Source organism: Dermacentor albipictus, chromosome 1, assembly GCF_038994185.2.
Source record: "Dermacentor albipictus isolate Rhodes 1998 colony chromosome 1, USDA_Dalb.pri_finalv2, whole genome shotgun sequence".
Taxonomy (NCBI): Eukaryota; Metazoa; Arthropoda; class Arachnida; order Ixodida; family Ixodidae; genus Dermacentor; species Dermacentor albipictus.
Window position 1 is genome coordinate 435,764,495 of NC_091821.1, and position 21,074 is coordinate 435,785,568.

At 48.7% G+C, this 21,074-nt stretch overlaps 2 protein-coding genes across 3 annotated transcripts; both read right to left on the minus strand.

Moving 5' to 3' along the window:
- Nucleotides 1-2,523: 2,523 nt before the first annotated feature.
- On the minus strand, nt 2,524-4,275 carry LOC135907705 (solute carrier family 22 member 6-like). The gene has a single exon (XM_065439418.1). It carries the CDS (start codon nt 4,273-4,275, stop codon nt 2,524-2,526), a length of 1,752 nt encoding a protein of 583 aa, XP_065295490.1.
- Nucleotides 4,276-14,490: 10,215 nt separating this feature from the next.
- LOC135907700 (solute carrier family 22 member 6-like) lies at nt 14,491-16,896 on the minus strand. Of its 2 annotated transcripts, none has more exons than XM_070537026.1 (2): nt 16,726-16,896; nt 14,491-16,587 (listed from the first exon to the last, which is right to left on the minus strand). In XM_070537026.1, exons 1-2 carry the CDS (start codon nt 16,806-16,808, stop codon nt 15,057-15,059), a joined length of 1,614 nt encoding a protein of 537 aa, XP_070393127.1. In that variant the 5' UTR covers nt 16,809-16,896; the 3' UTR covers nt 14,491-15,056. The 2 variants fall into 2 exon arrangements, with proteins under 2 accessions (XP_070393127.1, XP_070393123.1); XM_070537022.1 differs by having other exon boundaries at nt 16,702-16,896.
- Nucleotides 16,897-21,074: the final 4,178 nt, after the last annotated feature.

Below are 21,074 nucleotides of genomic sequence, written 5' to 3' on the forward strand. Positions count from 1 at the left end.
ACATCCTCGAAGAGTTGGGTTACCACCCTGCGGGATTCCCGATGGTCAGTACCCCGATCCCTAGGTGCATTCGAGACAAGTTCGAAGTGGCCCCTGTGCCCCGAAACGTCCATCCCGTCCATAACGAGGGCAGACGCAAGGCCAGAGCAGCAGCCATCCTCAAACAGATAAAGCAACGAGACATTAGAGCAAGCTTCGTCGACGCCGCGGAGTACAGTGATGGGAAGACCTTTGCCATCGTTGTGGTCGACTCCAGCGGCAAGATTTCTAATTGCGCCTCCATTCGCACTTCAGACCCCGGAGTCGCCGAGCAAGCCGCCACCGTCCTCGCCCTGCTGGACGGTCGTGGGTCCGAGATATATAGCGATTCCAAAACGGCAGTTAGGGCTTTTCAGAAGGGTTGCATCGCCAAGCAAGCTGCTCGTCTTCTTAGCAACTCGAATCGATATGCTCTCACGCATCATTCAGTCCACTGGTTTCCAGCTCACGTAGGGTCGGTCGAGGGTGCTCCCCAGAACCTGAATGAGTCTGCTCACGAGGCTGCGCGTGACCTCACCGACCGCGTTTCCTCTGCAAGAAGCACCGACTCCCCTCCTCCCTACGGTCAAAGGGATGCTCCCGCTACTCATAACGAGATTATTAAATTCTTCTACATATCTAGAAGCGTCTTTCCACCCCCTCACCCCAAGTTGAATAGGGCGCAAGCCGTTTCTCTTAGGCTTCTGCAGACTAGTACGTATCCGTGTCTGTCCGTTCTCCACGAGGCTTACCCGGACGTGTATCGCGACGACGCCTGCCCCTCCTGCGGGCAGACCTCTACTCTAGCGCACATGCTGTGGGAATGCGGGTCGACATACCCTAAGTTCATCAAGGAGGAGTGGGACTCGCTTCTGCGTAGCCCCGCTCTGGAACAGCAAATCCTGGCTGTCCGGCGTGCCCGCGACCGGGCCGGTGGGCTAGACCTGCCGGTCCCGACGTGGGACTAGCCGGGTGCGCGACGAGTTCGCGTCCTCGCCGGACCTACAATAAATGTTTCTTCACTCACTCACTCACTAAGCAACCACGGCGGGCTATATATATATATATGTCGGACGAGACTACTGGCCGCGACGACCATTTTTCGATGTGAACGATATGCAAAACAAACAAATAACGCTCGTGTGTCGTGCATTGCACGTTATAACGTGTTACGTCTCATCATGGCCATGGATATTAATTCAACTTTTACCGCGAAGCAAACCCACGCATTCATCAGCGCCTATCAAGAAATCCACGCAGCGTTGACGCCGCCTGTTGACAGGTCCACAAACGATCCCACCATCGGACCCTGACAACCTGAACTAATTGGTGAAAAGGACCAACATCGAAGGCTACCGTGGGATCAGCTTCGCCCTCGGATTCCGATGTTGCTAAATATGCGGGGGGCGATGGAAAAACCTCGGAGGTGGAGCTCAGCGGAATGGTGCGATATCATGGGCGGGATATTGCTACCGATTCGACGATTCTGGTCGACCGTGACGCAGTCATCAGATTCCCTACTCCAGTCACCTAGGGAAGACGAAGGTATTGAAACGAAGACCTTTGGTACAGTGAGAGATGCTGATGTGTTCTGATGCGAAATCAGACGCTCAATATGCTCCTGCATGGAGTGGGCTCCCGTATCTGGAGCCAGCGTAAATGACCTAAAATAAAACCTTTTTCCTTCATGCCTGCTGATGGACGTATTCGTCGCTGGGCTTGGTGTATTCCTGGTCCAAACGCCACCTCGATCCGCAACAACAACCCGGCCAAGAAAATAAGGTGGCACGTAATACCCAAGAATTTTTTTAATACTTCCGGACTGCAGCAGCAGAAGCACCTATAACGGCCAAGAAATCCTGAGAGGGCTTGAAAAGAAAGCTGCGCTTTAAAAAGAATTTATTGGTAATCACGCTTGCAGTTGGAAGGCAGTCATGTATATTCTACGTGTTATAAATACGTCATAAATATTTTTGAGTGAGGTTACGCATACTCTTCCAATCGGCAACACCGTTGACGAGTGCACGTACACAGGTGCCACGAAGTTGCACAATACGAAGCGTCTTGTTCAGTTTGCCATTGCACTCTTGTCTCAGAATAGAGACCGAATGACAGCACGGCGCGAAATCTTGGCGCTTCGCTTACATGGACATTTAAATCTAAGCAAAATAAAAAAAGTATAGGAGAAAATGGTTTCTGGCAGTATCAATGGAATGGCATCGTCGCGAACGCGAGGCAGGCCGAGGTACAACGTAGAAAACTGGAACGGGCTTGGATATTCAAACAGACATTCCAAGTGACCAGGGCGTCTCTGCAAGTTCAAACCGTTGCAGCAACGTAACAAGACAAAGTTCTACAAAGCTAATATACAAGAAATACTCCATTTGAACGTCTAGTAACGCGAAAGTGCGTGACAAACTGTGGCAAAATTGTGAACTCCTAGATGCCACAGAAACGGTGCCGTGGTGTACAAGTGATATGTATCTCATGTGCGCGCAGAAAGTTCTAGTGTGTCTTTTCGGGAGCTGTTCGTATTGGCAAGTCGCTTGATGTTGCTCTGTCCTTCGTGATGGGGGTGCCCCGGTGCTTCACGGGCTCCCTTGGCATACGCACCAGTGTCTCTTGCATGGCGCGCTTCCTATCCTCGCTTGTCGCGAGGCCGGAGCTCTTGCTGGGCGCTAATTGGCATTGCTGCCCAACGTCAATGTGACAGGGCACAAGTTCGGCGCCCACCACGAAAAGTGACATGAAGGCGGCAGCAATGGCAAGCTGCAACGTTGTACGGCGGCCACCAAGCAGCGCTGGACTCATCTGGGCCAAGGTATCACCCAAGCGGCTGAAGGCGAGACCCACAGAGAGACTAAGGCAGCGGGTCATGACCGGGTACGCGACGACGTATATGATGAGATAGAACGCAAAGCAGGCGGTTCCAGTTGCGCACATCATAATTATGAGTGAATCACGCAACGCAGTCTGCTCCCGTGGGTCAGTGGCCAGGATGGTCAGTGTTACGGCAAAGACGAGTGCGGAGGTGCTCACGGTGTTCCTGTAGCCGAAGGTTGTAATGAACGGCGACGAGACCACGGGCACACTGAAGGCCACGATGAAACTCAACGCTGTTGTGGTTTCCCCGATGGGAAAACCGTCGTTAATGACGAAGGCGTCGAAGGCGTAGCTTATCGCAGCCCACATATAGCACATGGTAATGGTGCAAGCTCTGAACCGTCGGCTGCAGATACCGCTGCTATTTCCAGCCTCCCGACTACGAGCCTTAATCTCCGCTGCCTGAGCTGCCATGAGATCTCGGCAGTGCTCTGGGGAGACCTTGTTTATACTTGCCGCACGCAAAGCGATGCGCTCGGCTTCTTTGACGTTGCCGGTCTCCAAAAGCCAGCTGGGTGACTCATCGACGATGTAATAAAGTAGCAGGAGAAGGCACGTTGGAACCATCAGTATCAGCTGTAGCGTCGCCCATCCTGCCGCCATGAGTTGAGCGGTAAAAAGCGTGATCGGTGGTAGCATCAACGCAGATAGTGCGATCATGATTATGTAATCAGGATATTTTTCAATCGGCGACAATTCATAAACCAGCCCGTAAACAGGTACCACGAGGGCAATCGTGGAGGCTGACACGACGGCACGCACACCAACGAAAAAGTGGAAGTCATTCGGCATGGCACTAGCGTTGCCCGATATGAGGACTACAGGTACGGTGAAGAAGAGTACCGCCTTGCTGCCGACGCTGTCCGCGAGCGGTCCGACTGCAGGCAGCGTGGCTATGCTGGCAGCCGCGTACACGAGCCTCGCGACGTCGATGAGCCAGCGCCTGTCGCACACGAGGTTCCAGTGGCTGACGATGTTGTTGCCGTACTGGTCGAGGTCGAACGCCCACGATGCGCAAGGCACGATGCGAGCCGCATGGCCACCGTCCGGGGGATCGCGCATTGTACAGTGGCTGTGCTCGCCTTTCTCGTCCACCGGTATGGCCAGCTGTTTCCACTCGTCCACGCTGAGGTTCCTCATGGAATCGGGCCGCCTGCACCAGTGATCCATTACGCCAGCTGTTAGCTTGAAACTGTCGTAGTGCAGCCCGTAGTTGTAGAGTGCGATGACTGCGCCGAATATGTGTAGCATTTGGTAGGCGCCGTAGCCATACGGCACCTGATACCCTAACCGCTTCGGCACTGGCTTCACCAGGGCTAATTCGCCGGACACAAATAGTGGAGTCGTGGCCCGTCGGTCGTGGTGTGCGGCCATCCTTGAAGCTTGCTTCTTCTTCTATTGTGACCGCATGCGCGCAAGCTAATATGCACGAGCAAGGGCGTGTTGCGCGTGCCATGGATCAGCCGAAATGAACGAGGTACTTGCACTTTAAGAAATGAGAAAGCTACTGTGGGCTAAGTCAATTGCCGCTCTTACTTCAATATGATTGAATTTACACTACAAAAAACTTACATCGCTATACGGCGTTCCACTCGATAATAATCTTCATCACGCGTAAAGTTCATTTATTTAACCTATCGGCGCGCCACTTTTCTATCAATAACGCTATGTCACGATAGCGATATGTCACGATAGCGATATGTGACGGTCGGCGCGTCGCATTCTTGATCAAAAAGCACTAGGCAAGTAGCGTTGACGAATGTAAACGCATTCAAGACGTATTGCTACGCGTAAGAAAAAAATTCTGAAAGGTGAACAATTTTTTGTCTCAAAGGCAGAAAGTTTCACACTCTTCAGAGCTTACCTTGTGTTTCAGTGGCAACGAATTTCACACCCTATTGGGCTTAGACAATGTATTTTAAATAATACAGTCTTACACTGTGTTCTTCTAGAACTGTTTTGTGTTGATGAAGTAAAACATCACAGTTTTTCTAGGTTCCTAATTCATCATATGCACAAGATACTTCTAATCGAGTGCGACAACTCCATAATCCGCGAGCTTAAAGGGACAGTAAAACGATACAATAAATCAGTTTAGACTAATGAAGCTATATTTGAGAACCCTGCAGGCAGTCATTTAAAAAGTGTAGTTTGGTTATTAGATGAGAAAATGAAGGTCCAGGAATCAGTATTTGAATTTCGCGCCGGAAACCCAGCGCCGGTATGTCAGTGTGACGTCAGGGATACAAAAGTATGTTTTCGCATTTGGGCCGCATTGGCTAAATAAAGGTTCCCGAAACTTGCCATGTTTAATATTTTGTACCTTTAGAACACAATGTAGTCAATCTGTACCGCCATAGATAATTTGTAGGCCCTAGAAGATGCCATCAAAATCCGTGACGTCAATGCCCCCAGGTGCGGGAACTAAAGTAGGCGTCGCCACCCGTATTTCGTTGTTGCGCTTTTTCTGGCTTACCAAACGTGTTAACATAGTAAGTGTTGTTTTTGTTGTTGTAGAACGGTAATTTACTTATGCAGAGGAAATCATTTTTCACTTTAGTGTCCTTTTAAGGATTAAATTTCATTTTGTGCTGCAGGGAAGCCACCGAAAAAGTGTTAGCCCTCTTGGCATTGGCTTGTCGGTCAAAGGAGAGTATACGGACCGGGTAATGCCCAATGCGTTTTGAAGCCTGGTGCCAGGCAAACTAAGATATAAATGGTAGGCTCCCGTCTTGCCTCGTTTAGGGCCTCTGCAAAATGACAAAAAATTGTCCGAATGGGATCTAACTGATGTTTCGCAGCCCAACAGCCCGACACTCTAACAATCAGGGCAGACGATTTTTTCTTCCCTCGTTTATAGTATTCCTTGCAGAACTCATGACTCTTGCAGGCGAGTACAGGCAGACAGAAAAAGTTGAGCACAATCAACCTGCACAGCAACAGAGCCATGCAGAGTGAGCCGCAAAAGTTCGTATTCATCCTTGATACATCTTTCTCAGGCTGACGTCAAGGTTAACAGGAAAGCTGAAACACTTTTCGAAAAAAATGAGTTCCCTGCGGCATTCTACAATTTTGAGTCCACTGAATACGAATATCTCGTTTAAAAAGGGCGAAAACAAACGCAAGCGGCTGTTTTTTGCAAGGAAACGCGCACCAGCGCCTCAGGGCATCGCGCGAACGCCGCTGTTGCCCGTGATTGGTCGGGACCGCTTTGACGTCACTCACGGGGATCGCCGGATGGCGCCGCCGTTTCAGAGCGTAGCATGCTGTTCTGTTCTGGCTTCACAGCTGAGTTGTAAGCATTATGGAACGTTCTCGCTGTCTTAGAGAGCTTGTATTTTCGTCGTGCATATTCGAACCGACAGCCGATACAGAAAACGATGGCGGCAACGGGCTCAACAACGATGTTGGGTGTGCCAACAGCGAGAGCGATGTGTGCACCTTCTCGCGTGTTGGAAATCTTAGCTGGTACATATGTCTTTTCGTGTAGCTGCACGTTCCAAAGACGGGAGAAAAAACGCGCTTAAGTGTCGCTGGGAACATGCTGCTGGAAGCATGCCGAAGCACTAACATCTGATTAGATTGTAAACACGGGTGCAGTTCCGCGATGTCATGCACCTTGCCGCTGCTTGTCTAAAGTTCCGTGGTTTTTGCGTGTTGACACACGATCGCGAACATAAGTGCCGCGTTTGTCTACTTCAAACTCTTCAACATTATCTGCCTGTATCACACTGGCTGCTTCAAACTCTTCGATTGGTGATGGTAGTGGAACAGGTTCATCAGGAGCTCGGTTCTCAAGGTGCTCTGCTTTTAACCTGAAAGAGTGAGAGGCATGGATGTCATGAACTTCAGCATATCATGCATATCAGCCAACATGACAACAGTTGGATTACTTACAGTAATTGAAATACTTTGTCAGTAATTTATATGATGGATTAGTTGTCTAGTGATTAAGTAATGTGAAATATTTGGTGTCTGTAATTTCATGGCTAAAGTACTGTATTAATTGCGTTAAATATGCACCAGTAAGCTGGGTACGGCGCCAGAAGGTTGGTAGTGTCGTGAGGCGTGGTGGAGGCATATGGGTGGGGGGAGGGCATGAATTGTTAAACGCAAGAAAACTTTTTTTGTCCAGCAGCGATGCTTGTATTGGGCTTGACCACGTCGAACACTGAGAAGTTCAATACCTCACAACGTTACTTCATTATTTGAGACCGTTCGCCTTGCCACGGGCGCGGCTGTGCCGACGCTCGTTATTGCGCCATTTCGCTGCTGGTAGCAAGCTGTGAGTGTGAAATCTATGAACGAAGTTTTTACACGACGAGTTCAACTACTCTAACGCGAGCATGAAAATATTACCGTAATGCCTTATGTCGTGCGATTTGAACACGAATGCTGAACAGCTACACCTGCGGGCACCGCGTGGTTGGACGAATAGCAAATATCACTCAATGCGCAAGCGTACCCTTGGCCAGTTATTTCACCGTACCAAACAGCGCCGAATAAACAGCCGTAGTACAGTGTTCCGTGAGAAAGCGGAGCGGACAAACAGGCTGAAAACAGCAAGCACTTTGCACGCATGTGCATATTCCCGGCTGTGCCTCCACCTCGCTTCGTCATAGGCCGCTGTAAGGCCGTTTGTTCAACACTCAGGTGATCATCCGTTTAAGAAATTGCCCGTGTGCACGTTAAAACCCTTACCTCACCCTTTCTCCTCTTGGCGAAGGCTGCTCTTGGAAGTGGCGAGGTGTTTCTCTTGTAAAATATAGACAGAACGACGCCGGCCTCCAGTCGCGCCGATTTAATTGGAATACCCATTGCCCGCATCGTTGTCAAGTTCCGATGATAATCGCTGTCGCGGTAATGGTCCGAACACAGCACAGTTGATTTCGTCGGCAAGAAATCATCTCTCCACACCGCACGGACCCACTGCGCTGCAAGTTTCTTGTCCTTCGGGAACATGTGAAACACCACATCGTCTCGCCCGCCTGTGTTCGCACAGCTGAATGCTGCACAGAACAAGGGCACGTTGGGCGCCCTTGGCTGTAGGCACTCACGCAGCACAGAAAGGAAGCACAGTTCACGAAAATCGCAAATGAAAACAAACGTGAGCGGCGGCAGATCTCTCGTAGAGTCGTTTAGTAAAGCGCTGGATGGAAAGAAACATGCCAGCACATGTCAGCCCACCGGTCCGGCAGTACGGTCCCAGGGGATGACGTCACTCTCGCCAGTTCTCTCATCCGGCTGCCTTCTCACCCGGCGCTCCGGGAAGCGATGGGGGCGTGTCCCGGGGGGGGGGGCCGCATATAGAAAGCGATTTCTGCCCCTTATATTGACAATACAACAAAATTTTCAGAACCGTAAATTAACAGGTCTGTTCTTCCCAACCCAAGCAATTCATGGAAATTGAAAACCGTTTCAGCTTCCCTTTAGATATATCTAAAGGGACCCTGAAATGATTTAGATAATTGCTTACAGACGCACATGGTCGTTGGGGTAGCACTTTCGTATCATTAAGTGATACATGAAGGTGCTCCGCGTAAAGCGTGTAATTTATTACAAGGTTTTAGGCATGTGCATTGCTACCGATTGCAGCGGTGCCGCTCCCCTGTGTTTTCAGCCGTCGCACCCCAAGCGGCGCGTTCGGTCCGATTGACGTCAATTGGACGAGCTTTCCGCTTGGCTAGCCAGGTCGCGTCATTGATAATTTTTCCAAATTCATGATGAAAAAGTGTTGTTCGCAATAGTTAGAATGCTGGCTAATTTGTTTCTATAAAGAAAGTAGCAGAAAGAGAGTACACAACGACAATCTATCCCTACTCTCAAGCACTTCCGGCACACAGCATGTGTCGTCTGCTCGTGTTAAAGCGTGCTGCCTGTTGACGCGAGCTCTGCGATCAGTCTTGGTCTCGAGCTTTCTTTACTTGAGTACCACGGTTCGCCCTTGTTACGTTAGCGGTTGAAAACGTAGCGATCGGCGATATGCCAAGCTGCCACATCGTGTCCCTCTGCAAGGCAGCAGATCAGCGGACTGGCTGCAGCGCATCGCTCTGTCGGTATACGATCGGCGCCATCATCTACGCGTTCGCAGCTGTCACTTCACTCGAGAGGATTACTACCCAAATAGAGAGTTTTCGCGTGTCCAGTATTTGGGTAAACGTTAGCTTAAGCGGACCGGGCTTCTTACTGGATGAGTGTAGGCGTAAACGTGAACGGCCTCCACGGTGTAGCCACCTGGTGGCACATAGCTCAACGAGAAAAACACACAGCTAATATAGCAGTAACCAAGTGAACGTTCCGACAGAACGCCACAGCGCACACTGCTTGGATAGCGGTCACGGGGGATTGACGGCCAGCGAGGCAGCTAGTGGAGAGGTTGACAGGCTTCGCGCGTTGGCTCCAAGACGACCGGAAGCAGCCGATACGACGTCACGTCATGACGCAGAACCGGTGAAGGCGGAGCTTAGCCCCGGTTATTCGACGAACGGGTTGAGGAGAAAAAGCATGGCAACGAAGGAGGGTAACATGTAATCGTCCGTAGCTCTTTTAATATAAGATGTTTTGCCTAAATTGTGGCTCTAAAGTTTTACTGTACATGTGCCCTAAGCATCCACAAAAAATGTCCATACCGTTTCAGGGACCCTTTAAGGGTAAACCACCTTACTAATGTAAAATACAACTCTAATTGACCGATTCACGGGTGTTAACAATCCAGGTCTGTAAGAGACGTCGTATTGGGGGACTCCTGAATAATTTTGACCGCCTGGGGGTCTTTATCTTGCACCTAAGTGTAAGTACACGATCCCTTTCGCATTTCGCCTCCAGCAAATTGCGTCCATCGGGAAATCAAGCCCGTGACCTCGTGCAAAGTACGAGAAATTGCCACTGAACCACCACGGTAGGCGAATACCAGTTTTAGTTAGCTTCAGTAACATGCCGGGACCGAACGTGGTTATCATGCACTCAGCAATCGGAGTCACAACTTATTCTAGGTGTCTACACAAACTTGTGTTCTAGTTGTTGCCTCGGGTTTTTTCACTTTCCTCGTCTGTAGTGATCATTCGACAGAGTGCTGGTACAAAATCTTCCATAGCTACTGGTTGAAAGCGTACTCGCTACGGTGTTCCTGTCACTGCATGCCAACGCCTTAGCTACATTCTTGATGTATAACCCCCAGGCTGAAATGCTATCTTCCCAACTGAATAAAAAAGCACGCATTTTCTTCAAACACCACATACACACAAAATACGAAAATTCTCGTCCTTATTCCATAGCTTTCAACAACAAAGATCAACCTGGAATACCCCAATATTTTGATGCATTACCATTCTCAGGGGGCTTCACGCACTTTCGGGAGGCGAACTATCGACATCTATGTATATACGTATCGAATTCCTTTTCCTGCCTGCACGGTCACCGTGGTGGAATCGGTAGCGCATCGGGTTCATGTGTTGAGGGAACAAAGTTCAAGACTGTCTATCGCACCAAATTGGGTCACTGAGTATATATACGGCAATGTGTACATATTTGTACAACGAACCTCTCGCCAACGTGGGTCGCTCAGAGTGTGTCACTGGCTGTGCGACAAGCGAAAGAACAATCCTCAGCGTTCGCAGTCACCGGCGCGCCATGCTTCGCATCTCGGGGCCACGCACAGACATCTCGGCAGTGCCACTAGATCGCGCAGTGTGCCCAGAAAGAAGCGTGAGAGAGGAGTCCGGTTACCGCATGGCGCGTTCCTCAGCGTTCACACACACCTGCAGGATTTTCATTTCATAGGCCAAAAGCGCTATGCTAACTACGCAAGTACTGCATTGACAAAATATTTTTAATTACCATTTTAAATTTCGCCATTGCGTTATATATTTATAGTTTATATTACTTAATATATTTAGGGTTAATTTATAGGTAGGTAATGTACTTGTATGTACTTAATTGAAGACAATAGAACTTGAGGGCAGCTGAACTTTATGACCCTTCCAAAGCGTTTGCGTTCCGAGAAATTCGTAAGCAATTATGGCACTGAATGCGCGGTGGCTTCACATACAGAGGCCAGAGTCCCGACATAAAGATAAACATCGCCAAAAATGTCAAAATGAAGCTTGGACCTAATATTATGCCCCAAATTAAGGTAGTGTTATCTACCGAGTCGTAACAATTAAGGCGTAATTAGCGAAAAAATTTCGGAATGAAGCACCGACGAGCTTTTTAAAGAGTAGCGTTACTCAACGACAACTGTAGGCCAATGCCGGTGTTATAAAAATGAAGAAATTAATGTAAACGTTAAGTAAAGCCCTTTATGCAAGAGTGATATGGTAGTAAAACTCGTTAAGGTGACAGAAGAGACGTCAAGGTGTCTCAACAGCGGTTGACATCAAAGAAGAAAAATACAAAGGGGGTATAGCCTCTCTTCCTTCTCTTATAGCTAACATGAAAAAACATGGGACAACAGACCTAATGCGGCTCAGAGGACCATGTCTTCCTTCGATGTCAACCGGAGTTGACTCGTCTTTCTTTCATGCGTAATAACAGCACCGCTGTTGAGGTGCTACACACTGGTGCTCGTACAAGGCCTGCTCGAGTTTCGAATGTCTCGCGCGCAAATGCTGTGGAGCGAAATGTTCACGAACATGGCTCGGGTGAAGAAGCGCTTCAAGCTGCACGACTTCTTCATCACGGATACGTCGCTGGAGCACATAATCCTGAGCGTGAAGCGGAAGGAGGCCAGCGAGGCAGCAGCTAAGGCGGTCAAGGCAAAGGCGCACCACAAGTCGAAGATCGCCTCTACGCTTGGAATTCGACTTCAGATCTGTGTAGTAAACCGCGTGCGAGTTCAATACGTGTTAGCATCATTTCAGTACGAGCGCCGGTGTGCGTGTTCATCAGCGTTCTTTACTGAGTTCTCGGACTCTTGCGAATTCTGCGGGACCCTTTTGATCGCTCAGCTGTAAACAGTTCTCTGGCAGCAGCGTGAAGCGCGCCGGTGTCGCCAGTGTTGATAACCTGAATCGAATTCTGCAGTTTCGCGTGCAAAAACCACGAGTTGATTACGAGGCAACGCCGTAGTGGAGGACTCCGGGTTAATTTTTACCGCCAGGGGATTAGTAACGTGCTCCCATGCATGGGACGCGGGCGTTATCGCATTTCGCCCCCGTCTAAATGCGGCCGCCGTAGCCGGGATTTGATCCCGCGACTGCGTGCTTAGCAGCGCAAAACCATAGCCGCTAAGCCACCGCGACGGGTGTTGATAAAGCGACGTGAAGAAGCCACGTCAGCTTCAGCAGCTTCGGCCCCAAGCAACTTACGCAGGCGCATCACCGCTGTGTAAGTGGCGTTGAAAAGACAGGAGCGGCAGTATTTATTTTCTATTTGCTGATGGCGCATATCCACAATGCGGGATCCACCAAGATTCGGGTGATAATAGAAAAAAATGCACTTCGTTTTGACAAAGAAAGAGCAGAAAAAATTTGGTAATGAATGGGGCAAGTCAAATGACTCGAAAGTAACAATGTAATAACAATTCAACAGAAGTGCCTTCAAATAATGAAATCCTTAGACCTGCTGAGCCCTCATCCCTGCGACAGCTTTCCATTGTTTCCGAAAAGTTGCAAAGGTAGGTTGTGACATGGAATAGATGCTGTCCAAAGATTTAGCAAAAAACCCTGCCCGTGTATCTTTTAATATCACCCTCAGGCTGAAACACTCACATTGACAAAAACACGGAAACCAAAATCAAGAATTGGAACGTCTATGGCCGCCCGATACTTAGAAAAACCACTTGAGATAAGGGAAAGGAGCGTTGCTTCATTCGACATTACATAAGAGCACCATCAAATATAAAGCTCCTAACAACATGTAAGGACATGCGTCACGGTGACCTAAGTGCTAGCGCTCGCAGCCAGCTCGGCCAAGCTGAGTTTAGAACCGCATATCTGCAAACAAAAAACAAAGGATTAAGGAAGACATACAATTACGTCGCTGTTGAGAGTCCTTGTCTGTCTTCCTTAGTCCTTTGTTTTTAAAAGTTCAGACGTTCAAAAGAGCTATGTACAAACCAGATTAGTTAAATACTATTCCAGCATGGTTTCTTCGCTGGCGCGCCATCACAGCAGTGCCATTGCATCCGAACACATCCAAAGGTAGCGACTCGCCCAGTCATGAAAAAGGGCGATTTCTTTTCCACTTGCAACATGATTGGTGCACTGTAAATGACGATGACCAGTTTCCTACTGTTAACGTACTTGGTGCAGCAAGAGTAAAAAATAAATGCACTTCCAAGGCTCATGCTGGAATCAATGATAAGGGAAGCTTAATTAAGTAAAGCACAAATTAGTGATGACAGGCGGGTGCACAAAAAAGTACGACACGTAGCAAACAACATTTTAACGGATTCTGTTTTACCTCTTGTGCTGGAGTGGGACAGTTCTGAAGCATTGGATAAGAATGGGCACACCCTCAGTGGCACATACCGAATGACCGCATAAAAGAAAGTAATTTGACGAATTCTTGAAATATAATGAGCCATTCTATCACCAGATCTGTGTGTTTTAGATATGCCCGTAAGCCAATATTATATATCCCGGTTTTATGCGGGGAGCTTTTATGTTATTACACAGAACAGAACTGGACATACATGTTAAGAGTATAATGTTTTGCATTTGAAACTATATATATATATATATATATATATATATATATATATATATATATATATATATATATATATATATATATATATATATATATATATATATATGTGTGTGTGTGTGTGAATAATATGCAAAAAAACGCTCATGTATCGTGCATTGCACGGTATAAAGTGTGACGTCTCATCATGGCCATGGGTATAAATTCAACGTTTACCACAAAGCAAACCCGCGCATTCATCAATTCCTATCGAGAAATCCACGCAGCGTTGACGGCGCCTGTTGACAGGTCAACAAACGATCCCACCATCTGAACCTGACAACCTGAACTAATTAGTGAAAAGGACCAACTTCGAATGCTACCATGGGAACAGCTCTGCCCTCAGATTCCTATGTTACTAAATATCCCGGGGTGAAGGTACAACATCGGAGGCGGAGCACGGCGGAATGGTGCGAGATCATGGGCGGGATATTGCTACCGATTCGACGATTGTGGTTGGCCGCGTCGCAGTCATCAGATTCTTTACTCCAGTCACCTAGGGAAGACGAAGGTATTAAAACGAGACCTTTGGTACAGTGAGAGGTGCTGACGATTTCTGATGTTAACTCGGACATTTAATATGCTCCTGCATGGAGCGGGCTCCCGTATATGGAGCCAGCGTAAATGTTGTAAAATAGACCCTTTTTGCTTCATGCCTGCTGATTGACGTATTCGTCGCTGGTCTTGGTGTATTCCTGGTCCAAACGCTTCCTCGAGCCGCAAAAAGAAACCGAGGTGGTCAAAAATAATATGGTGGCACGTAATACCCAAGAATTTTATTTTTTTAATACTTCCGGACTGCAGCAGCAGCCGCACCTATAACGGCCAAGAAATCCTGAGAGGGCTTGAAAAGAAACCTGCGATTTAAGAACAATTTAGGGGTAATCACGCTTACAATTGCAAGACAGTCATGTATATTTATGGGTTATAAATACGTCATAAATATTTTTGAGCAAGGTTCCGCATACTCTTCCAATCGGCAACACCGTTCACGAGTGCACGTACACAGGTGTCACAAAGTCCGAAGCTTGTTGTTCAGTTTCCCATTGCACTCTTTTCTCCGAATAGAGACCGAGTGACAGCACGGCGCGAAATCCTGGCGCTTCGCTTACGTGGACATTTAGATCTAAGAAAAATAAAAAAGTATAGGAGAAAGAGGTTTCTGGCAGTATCAATGGAATCGCATCGTCGCGAACGCGAGGCAGGCCGAGGTACAACGTAGAAAACTGGAACGGGCTTGGATATTCGAACAGACACTCCAAGTGACCCGGCCGTCCCTGCAAGTTCAAACCGTTGCAGCAACGTAACAAGACAAAGTTCTACAAAGCTAATATACAAGAAATACTCTAACTGAACATCTAGTAACGCGAACGTGTGACAAACTGTGGCAAAATTCTGAACTCCTAGATGCCACAGAAACGATGCCGTGGTGTACAAGCGATATGTATATGATTTGCGCGCAGAAAGTTCTAGTGTGTCTTTTCGGGAGTTGTTCCTAATGGTATGTCGCTTGATGTTGCTCTGTCCTTCGTGATGGGGGTGCCCCGGTGCTTCACGGCCTCCGTTGGCATACGCACCAGTGTCTCTTGCATGGCGCGCTTCCTATCCTCGCTTGTCGCGAGGCCGGAGCTCTTGCGCGGCGCTAATTGGTATTGCTGCCTAACGTCAATGTGACAGGGCACAAGTTCGGCGCCCACCACGAAAAGTGACATAAAGGCGGCAGCAATGGCAAGCTGCAATGTTGTACGGCGGCCACCAAGCAGCGCTGGACTCATCTGGGCCAAGGTATCACCCAAGCGGCTGAAGGCGAGACCCACGGAGAGACTAAGGCAGCGGGTCATGACCGGGTACGCGACGACGTATATGATGAGATAGAACGTAAAGCAGGCGGTTCCAGCTGCGCGCATTATAATTACGAGCGAATCACGCAACGCAGTCTGCTCCCGTAGGTCAGTGGCCAGTATGGTCAGTGTTACGGCAAAGACGAGTGCGGAGGTGCTCACGGTGTTCCTGTAGCCGAAGGTAGTAATGAACGGCGACGAGACCACGGGCACACTGAAGGCCACGATGAAACTCAACGCTGTTGTGGTTTCCCCGATGGGAAAACCGTCGTTAATGACGAAGGCGTCGAAGGCGTAGCTTATCGCAGCCCACATATAGCACATGGTAATGGTGCATGCTCTGAACTGTGGGCTGCAGATACCGCTGCTATTTCCAGCCTCCCGACTACGAGCCTTAATCTCTGCTGCCTGAGCTGCCATGAGATATCGGCAGTGCTCTGGGGAGACCTTGTTTATACTTGCCGCACGCAAAGCGATGCGCTCGGCTTCTTTGACGTTGCCTGTCTCCAAAAGCCAGCTGGGTGACTCATCGATGACGTAATAAAGTAGCAGGAGAAGGCACGTTGGAACCATCAGTATCAGCTGCAGCGTCGCCCATCCTGCCTTCACGAGTTGAGCGGTAAACAGCGTGATCGGTGATAGCATCAACGCAGTTACCGCGACCATGACTACATAATCACGATATTTTTCAATCGGGGACAATTCATAAAGCAGCCCGTACACAGGTACCACGAGGGCACTCGTGGAGGCTGACACGACGGCACGCACACCCACGAAAAAGTGGAAGTCATTCGGCATGGCACTAGCGGTGCCCGATATGAGGACTACAGGTACGGTGAAAAAGAGTACCGCCTGGCGGCCGACGCTGTCCGCGAGCGCTCCGACTGCAGGCAGCGTGGCTATGCTGGCAGCCGCGTACACGAGCCTCGCGACGTCGATGAGCCAGCGCCTGTCGCACACGAGGTTCCAGTGGCTGACGATGTTGTTCCCGTACTCGCCGAGGTCGAACTCCCACGATGCGCAAGGCACGATGCGAGCCGTATGGCCACCGTCCGGAGGATCGCGCACTGTACAGTGGCTGTGCTCGCCTTTCTCGTCCACCGGTATGGCCAGCTGTTTCCACTCGTCCACGCTGAGGTTCTTCATGGAATTGGGCCGCCTGCACCAGTGATCCATTACGCCAGCTGTTAGCCTGAAGCTCTCGTAGTGCAGCCCGTAGCTGTAGACTACGATGACTGCGCCGAATACGTGTAGCATTTGGTAGGCGCCGTACCCATACGGCACCTGATTCCCTAACCGCTTCGGCGCTGGCTTCGTCGGGGCTGATTCGCCGGGCACAGATAGTGGAGTCGTGGCCCGTTGGTCGTGGTGTACAGCCATCCTTGAAGCTTGCTTCTTCTTCGATTGTGACCGCGTGCGCTCAAGCTAATATGCACGGGCAAGGGCATGTGGCACGAGGCATAGATCAGCCAAAATGAACGAGGTACCTGCGAGTTAAAAAAATGAAATAGCTACCGTGGGGTAAGTTGCCGCTCTTAGTCTAAAAGTATTGTATTTAAACTATGAAAAAAAATACGTCACTAGGCGCTCACGGCGTTTCAGTCGATAATATTCTTCATCAAGTGCTAGCTTCCTTCATTTAACCTATCGGCGCGCTACTTTTCTATCAAGAACGCTACGTCACGATAACATGCCTGTTGCATTCTTCATCAAAAAGTACTAGGCACGTAGCGTTGAAGAAAGTAAATGCACTCACGAGATATTGCTGCTCTTAAGGGAAAATCCCTGAAAGGTGAAAATTTTTTGCCTCAAAAGCAGAATGTTTCACTCTCTTCAGGGTCGGTATTTTGTTGCGATGCCTTTCCCGATTCTATGCTTTTTCAGGCTTTTCATGCTTGGCCACTGGTCAGAGCGACGGTCTTCCCACATTATCAACGCGATCAGGCGGCCGTGTGTGGTGGATGATGAGAATAGCATAGAATAAGGCATAAGGCATCGTTACAAAATAGCGGCCCGCAGCTTACCTTGTGTTTCAGTGGCTTACACAGTTTACCTTAAATAATACAATCTTAGACTTCATTCTTCTAGGTCTGTTTTGTGTTGATAGAGCAAAACATAACAGTGTTTCGAGGTACTTAATCTATCACACGCACAAGGTACTTCTAGCCGGGAGCAATAACTCCATAACCGTCTAGGAGTAAATTTCCCCTTTGTGCTGGTGTGAAGCCACCGAAAAAGGCTAGCCCTCTTGGCATTGACATGTCGGTGATAAGATAGTACGGACCAGGTAATGTCCAATACGTTTTTAATGCGAAGCCTGGTGCCAGGCAAACAAAGATATAAATGGTAGGTTCTTTTCTCGCCTTGTTTAGGACCTCTTCAAAATGTCAACAAAATTTTCCGAACGGGATCTAACTGACGTTTCACAGCCGAACAGACCGACACTCTAACAATTAGGGCAGACGATTTTTCCTTCTTCTTTCCTTTAGAGTATTCCTTTCCAGTATTCCTTGCAGGACTCAAATGACTCTTGCAGGCGAATGTGACAAGGATATAAAAAAAGTTGGAATATAAACAAGTTGTACAGCAGAGCCATGTACAGAGAGCCCCAAAAGTTCGTATTCATCCTGGATACATATTTCTCAGCCTGACGTCAAGGTTAACAAGAAACATTAAAATAGCTAAAGGGACCCTGAAAGGATTTTGATTATGTTATACAGATATACATGGTCATTTGAGTACGGCTTTCTTATCATTACGTGACACATTTAAGCGCTACTCATAAAACGTGTAATTTATTACAAGGTTTTCAACATGTGCACCGCTGGCGATCGCAGCGGCGCCGCTCCCCTGAGTTTTCATCCGTCCCATCCCAATTCATGCGTAAGATCCGACTGACGTCAATTGGACGAGCTTTCCGATTGGCTAGCCAGGTCGCGTCATCGATAATTTTTCCAACTCCATGGTGAACAAGTGTTGTTCGCAATAGCTGGAATGCTGGGTAATTTGTTTCTGTAAAGAAAGTAACAGAAAGAGAGTACCCAACGACAATTTATCACTGCACTCAAGCACTTCCGGCACACAGCAAGTGTCGTCTGCTCGTGTTACAACGTGTGGCCTGTTGACGCGAGCCGTGCAATCAGTGTTGGTCTCGAGCTTTCTTTACTCGAGCACCATGGTTCGCCCTTGTTAGGTTAGGGGCTTCAAACGTAGCGATCGGCGATATGCCAAGCTGCCACATCGTGTCCCTCTGCAAGGCTGCAGACGAGCGGAGTGGCTGCAGTGCATCGTTCTGTCGGTATACGATCGGCGCCATCACCTACGCGTTCGCGGCCGCCACTTCACGCCGGCGGATTACTACCCCAATAGAGAGTTTTAGCGTGTCCGGTATTCGGGTAAACGTTACCTCAAGCGGTCTGGGCTTTTTACCGGCTATGGTATGGTATGGTATGGTATCGTATGGTATAGTATGGTATGAAGAACTGTATTTAGGTCTTGAGGGATCAGTCTGGGACTGATGCGGGCCGTTCCCACGTCGGTGCAGAGAGGCCGAGCCCCTGTGCCATCACACGGGCCCTCTGGACAGCCCTGAGTTGGTCCGTCAGCACTTCATTGTGCAGTATGCGCTTCCACCACTATTCACGTCGAGAACCATCACCGGCCAACGCCAAGCAGCGCCAAAGCATGTCTTCTAAATCGAGCGAACCCCAAACTTACTACTATAGACTGAAACCACGCTGTCCGGATTTATTTTATTCATTATGACCCGGTGAGCGGAGACGCAAATGTGAACGGCCTCCTTGAGGTAGCCTCCTAGGTGTAGCTCCTTGGGGGCACATAGCTCAACCAGACAAACACACAGTTAATATAGCAGTAACCAAGTGAACCGTCCGACAGAATGTCACAACGCACACTGCTTGGATAGCTGTCGCGGGGAATCGACGGCCAGCTAGGCGGCTAGTGGAGAGGTTTCAGGCTTCGCGCGTTGGCTCCAAGAGGACCGGAAGCAGCCGACACGACGTCACATCATGACGCAGAACCAGTGAAGGCGGAGCTTAGCCCCGATCACTCGACAAATGAGTTGATGAGAAAAAGCATGGCTAGAAAGGAGGGTAACATGTAATCGTCCGTAGCTGTTTTAATATGAGTTGTTTCGCCTAAATTGTGGCTCCAAAGTTTTGCTGTAGCTGTACCCCTACGCATCCACAAAATTTTTCCATACCGTTTCAGGGACCCTTTAAGGTTTACCACCTTATTAATGTAAACTACAACTCAAATTGACTGACTCATGGGCGTTAACGTCCCAGGTCTGTGAGAGAAGTCGTAGTGGAGGACTCCTGAATAATTTTGACCGCCTGGGGGTCTTTATCTTGCACCTAAGTGTAAGTACATGATCGCTTTCGCATTTCGCCTCCAGCAAATTGCGTCCATAGCGAAATCAAGGCCGCGACCTCGTGCATAGTATGAAAAAATAGCCACTGAGCCACCAAAGTATGTAAACGCCAGTTTTAGTTCGCTTCAGCAACGTGCCGGGACAGAACATGGTTATTATTCACTCAGAAATCGGAGTCACAACTTATTCTACATGTCTACGCAAACTTGTGTTCTAGTAGGTGCCTCGTGGATTTCCACTCTCCTCGTCTGTAGTGATCATTCGACAGAGTGCTGGTACAAACGTATTCAGCTTTTCTGGACACAAGGGTTTAGTTCGCGTGAATGCCACCACGTGGCGTACTCACCTTAAGCTTTTTAAACCTCCCGCGGTGACGCGTGATGACGTCAACCGAACAACAATAAAAAAAGTAAAAGCTATTCCTGCGCATTGAACTTCGCCACAATGCTTGTCCCGCTGGCGTTATCAGTGTTCTCGATCAAGCGTCACCTGGAAATTACTCGTCATCCAGCGTTTACTCGCGACGATCAATTTGTTGTTCTGAGCTTTTGATGCGGTTCTTTTTTTTCTTCTTCTCTTTCCCTTTCCTCTTTTTTGATTTTACGGAGTAAGGAAGCTAGCCTAACCGTCAGAAGCACTTCGGGGCAGCCTTTCATCAGTCGGCACACATTGTTACCGTCCGAACATCGCACAGCGCCTACTAGGGACGCCGTCGTGGACGGATTTTGATTTTCCCCTATCGAATTCGTTAAGGTGCACACACTTATGTCAGTAGCGACTTTGCAATGTTAACTCATGGGCTACCGCCGCAGCTGCAAATCTAGATGTGCTTAAGTATTAAGACATATACATGGATATGTTGGTTTTTCACCTTTACACAAAAGTCACGAAACAAGTGTTGAGCAAACCGTCCCTCTGTCGTCGCAGGATGTGAGACCGGGCTAGTTGGTATTCCATGCTAAAGTGACTGGCGCAAGAGTGGACACGGGACGCTAAAGAGGCGACAAGGATAAGCGCAAACATCCAACTTGGCGCTTGTCCTTGTAGCGTGTTTAGTGTCCCCTGTCCACTCTTGCGCTAGTCACTTCAGCTTGTGTCATCCGTTAGCGTGCTATGGCCGAAGCTGCTCGCAATATTAGGTCACATTTACTGGGCACCAGGCCAGGTACACCCTTGGGTGTGACATAGACCGTACTCGCAGCTAGTTTTCAAAGTAGTTTCCTGTGGCAGTTATCCATGTGCATGAAGGAAGA

What these genes read in the sequence shown, in the direction of transcription:
- LOC135907705 (XM_065439418.1), bottom strand. Translation starts at nt 4,275, where the DNA reads ATGGCCGCACACCACGACCGACGGGCCACGACTCCACTATTTGTGTCC.
- LOC135907700 (XM_070537022.1), bottom strand. Translation starts at nt 16,808, where the DNA reads ATGGCTGTACACCACGACCAACGGGCCACGACTCCACTATCTGTGCCC. An exon ending in GGGAATCAGGTGCCGTATGG is followed by an intron (nt 16,588 to 16,701) that starts GTACGGCGCCTA and finishes TCACTGGTGCAG; the next exon opens with GCGGCCCAATTCCATGAAGA.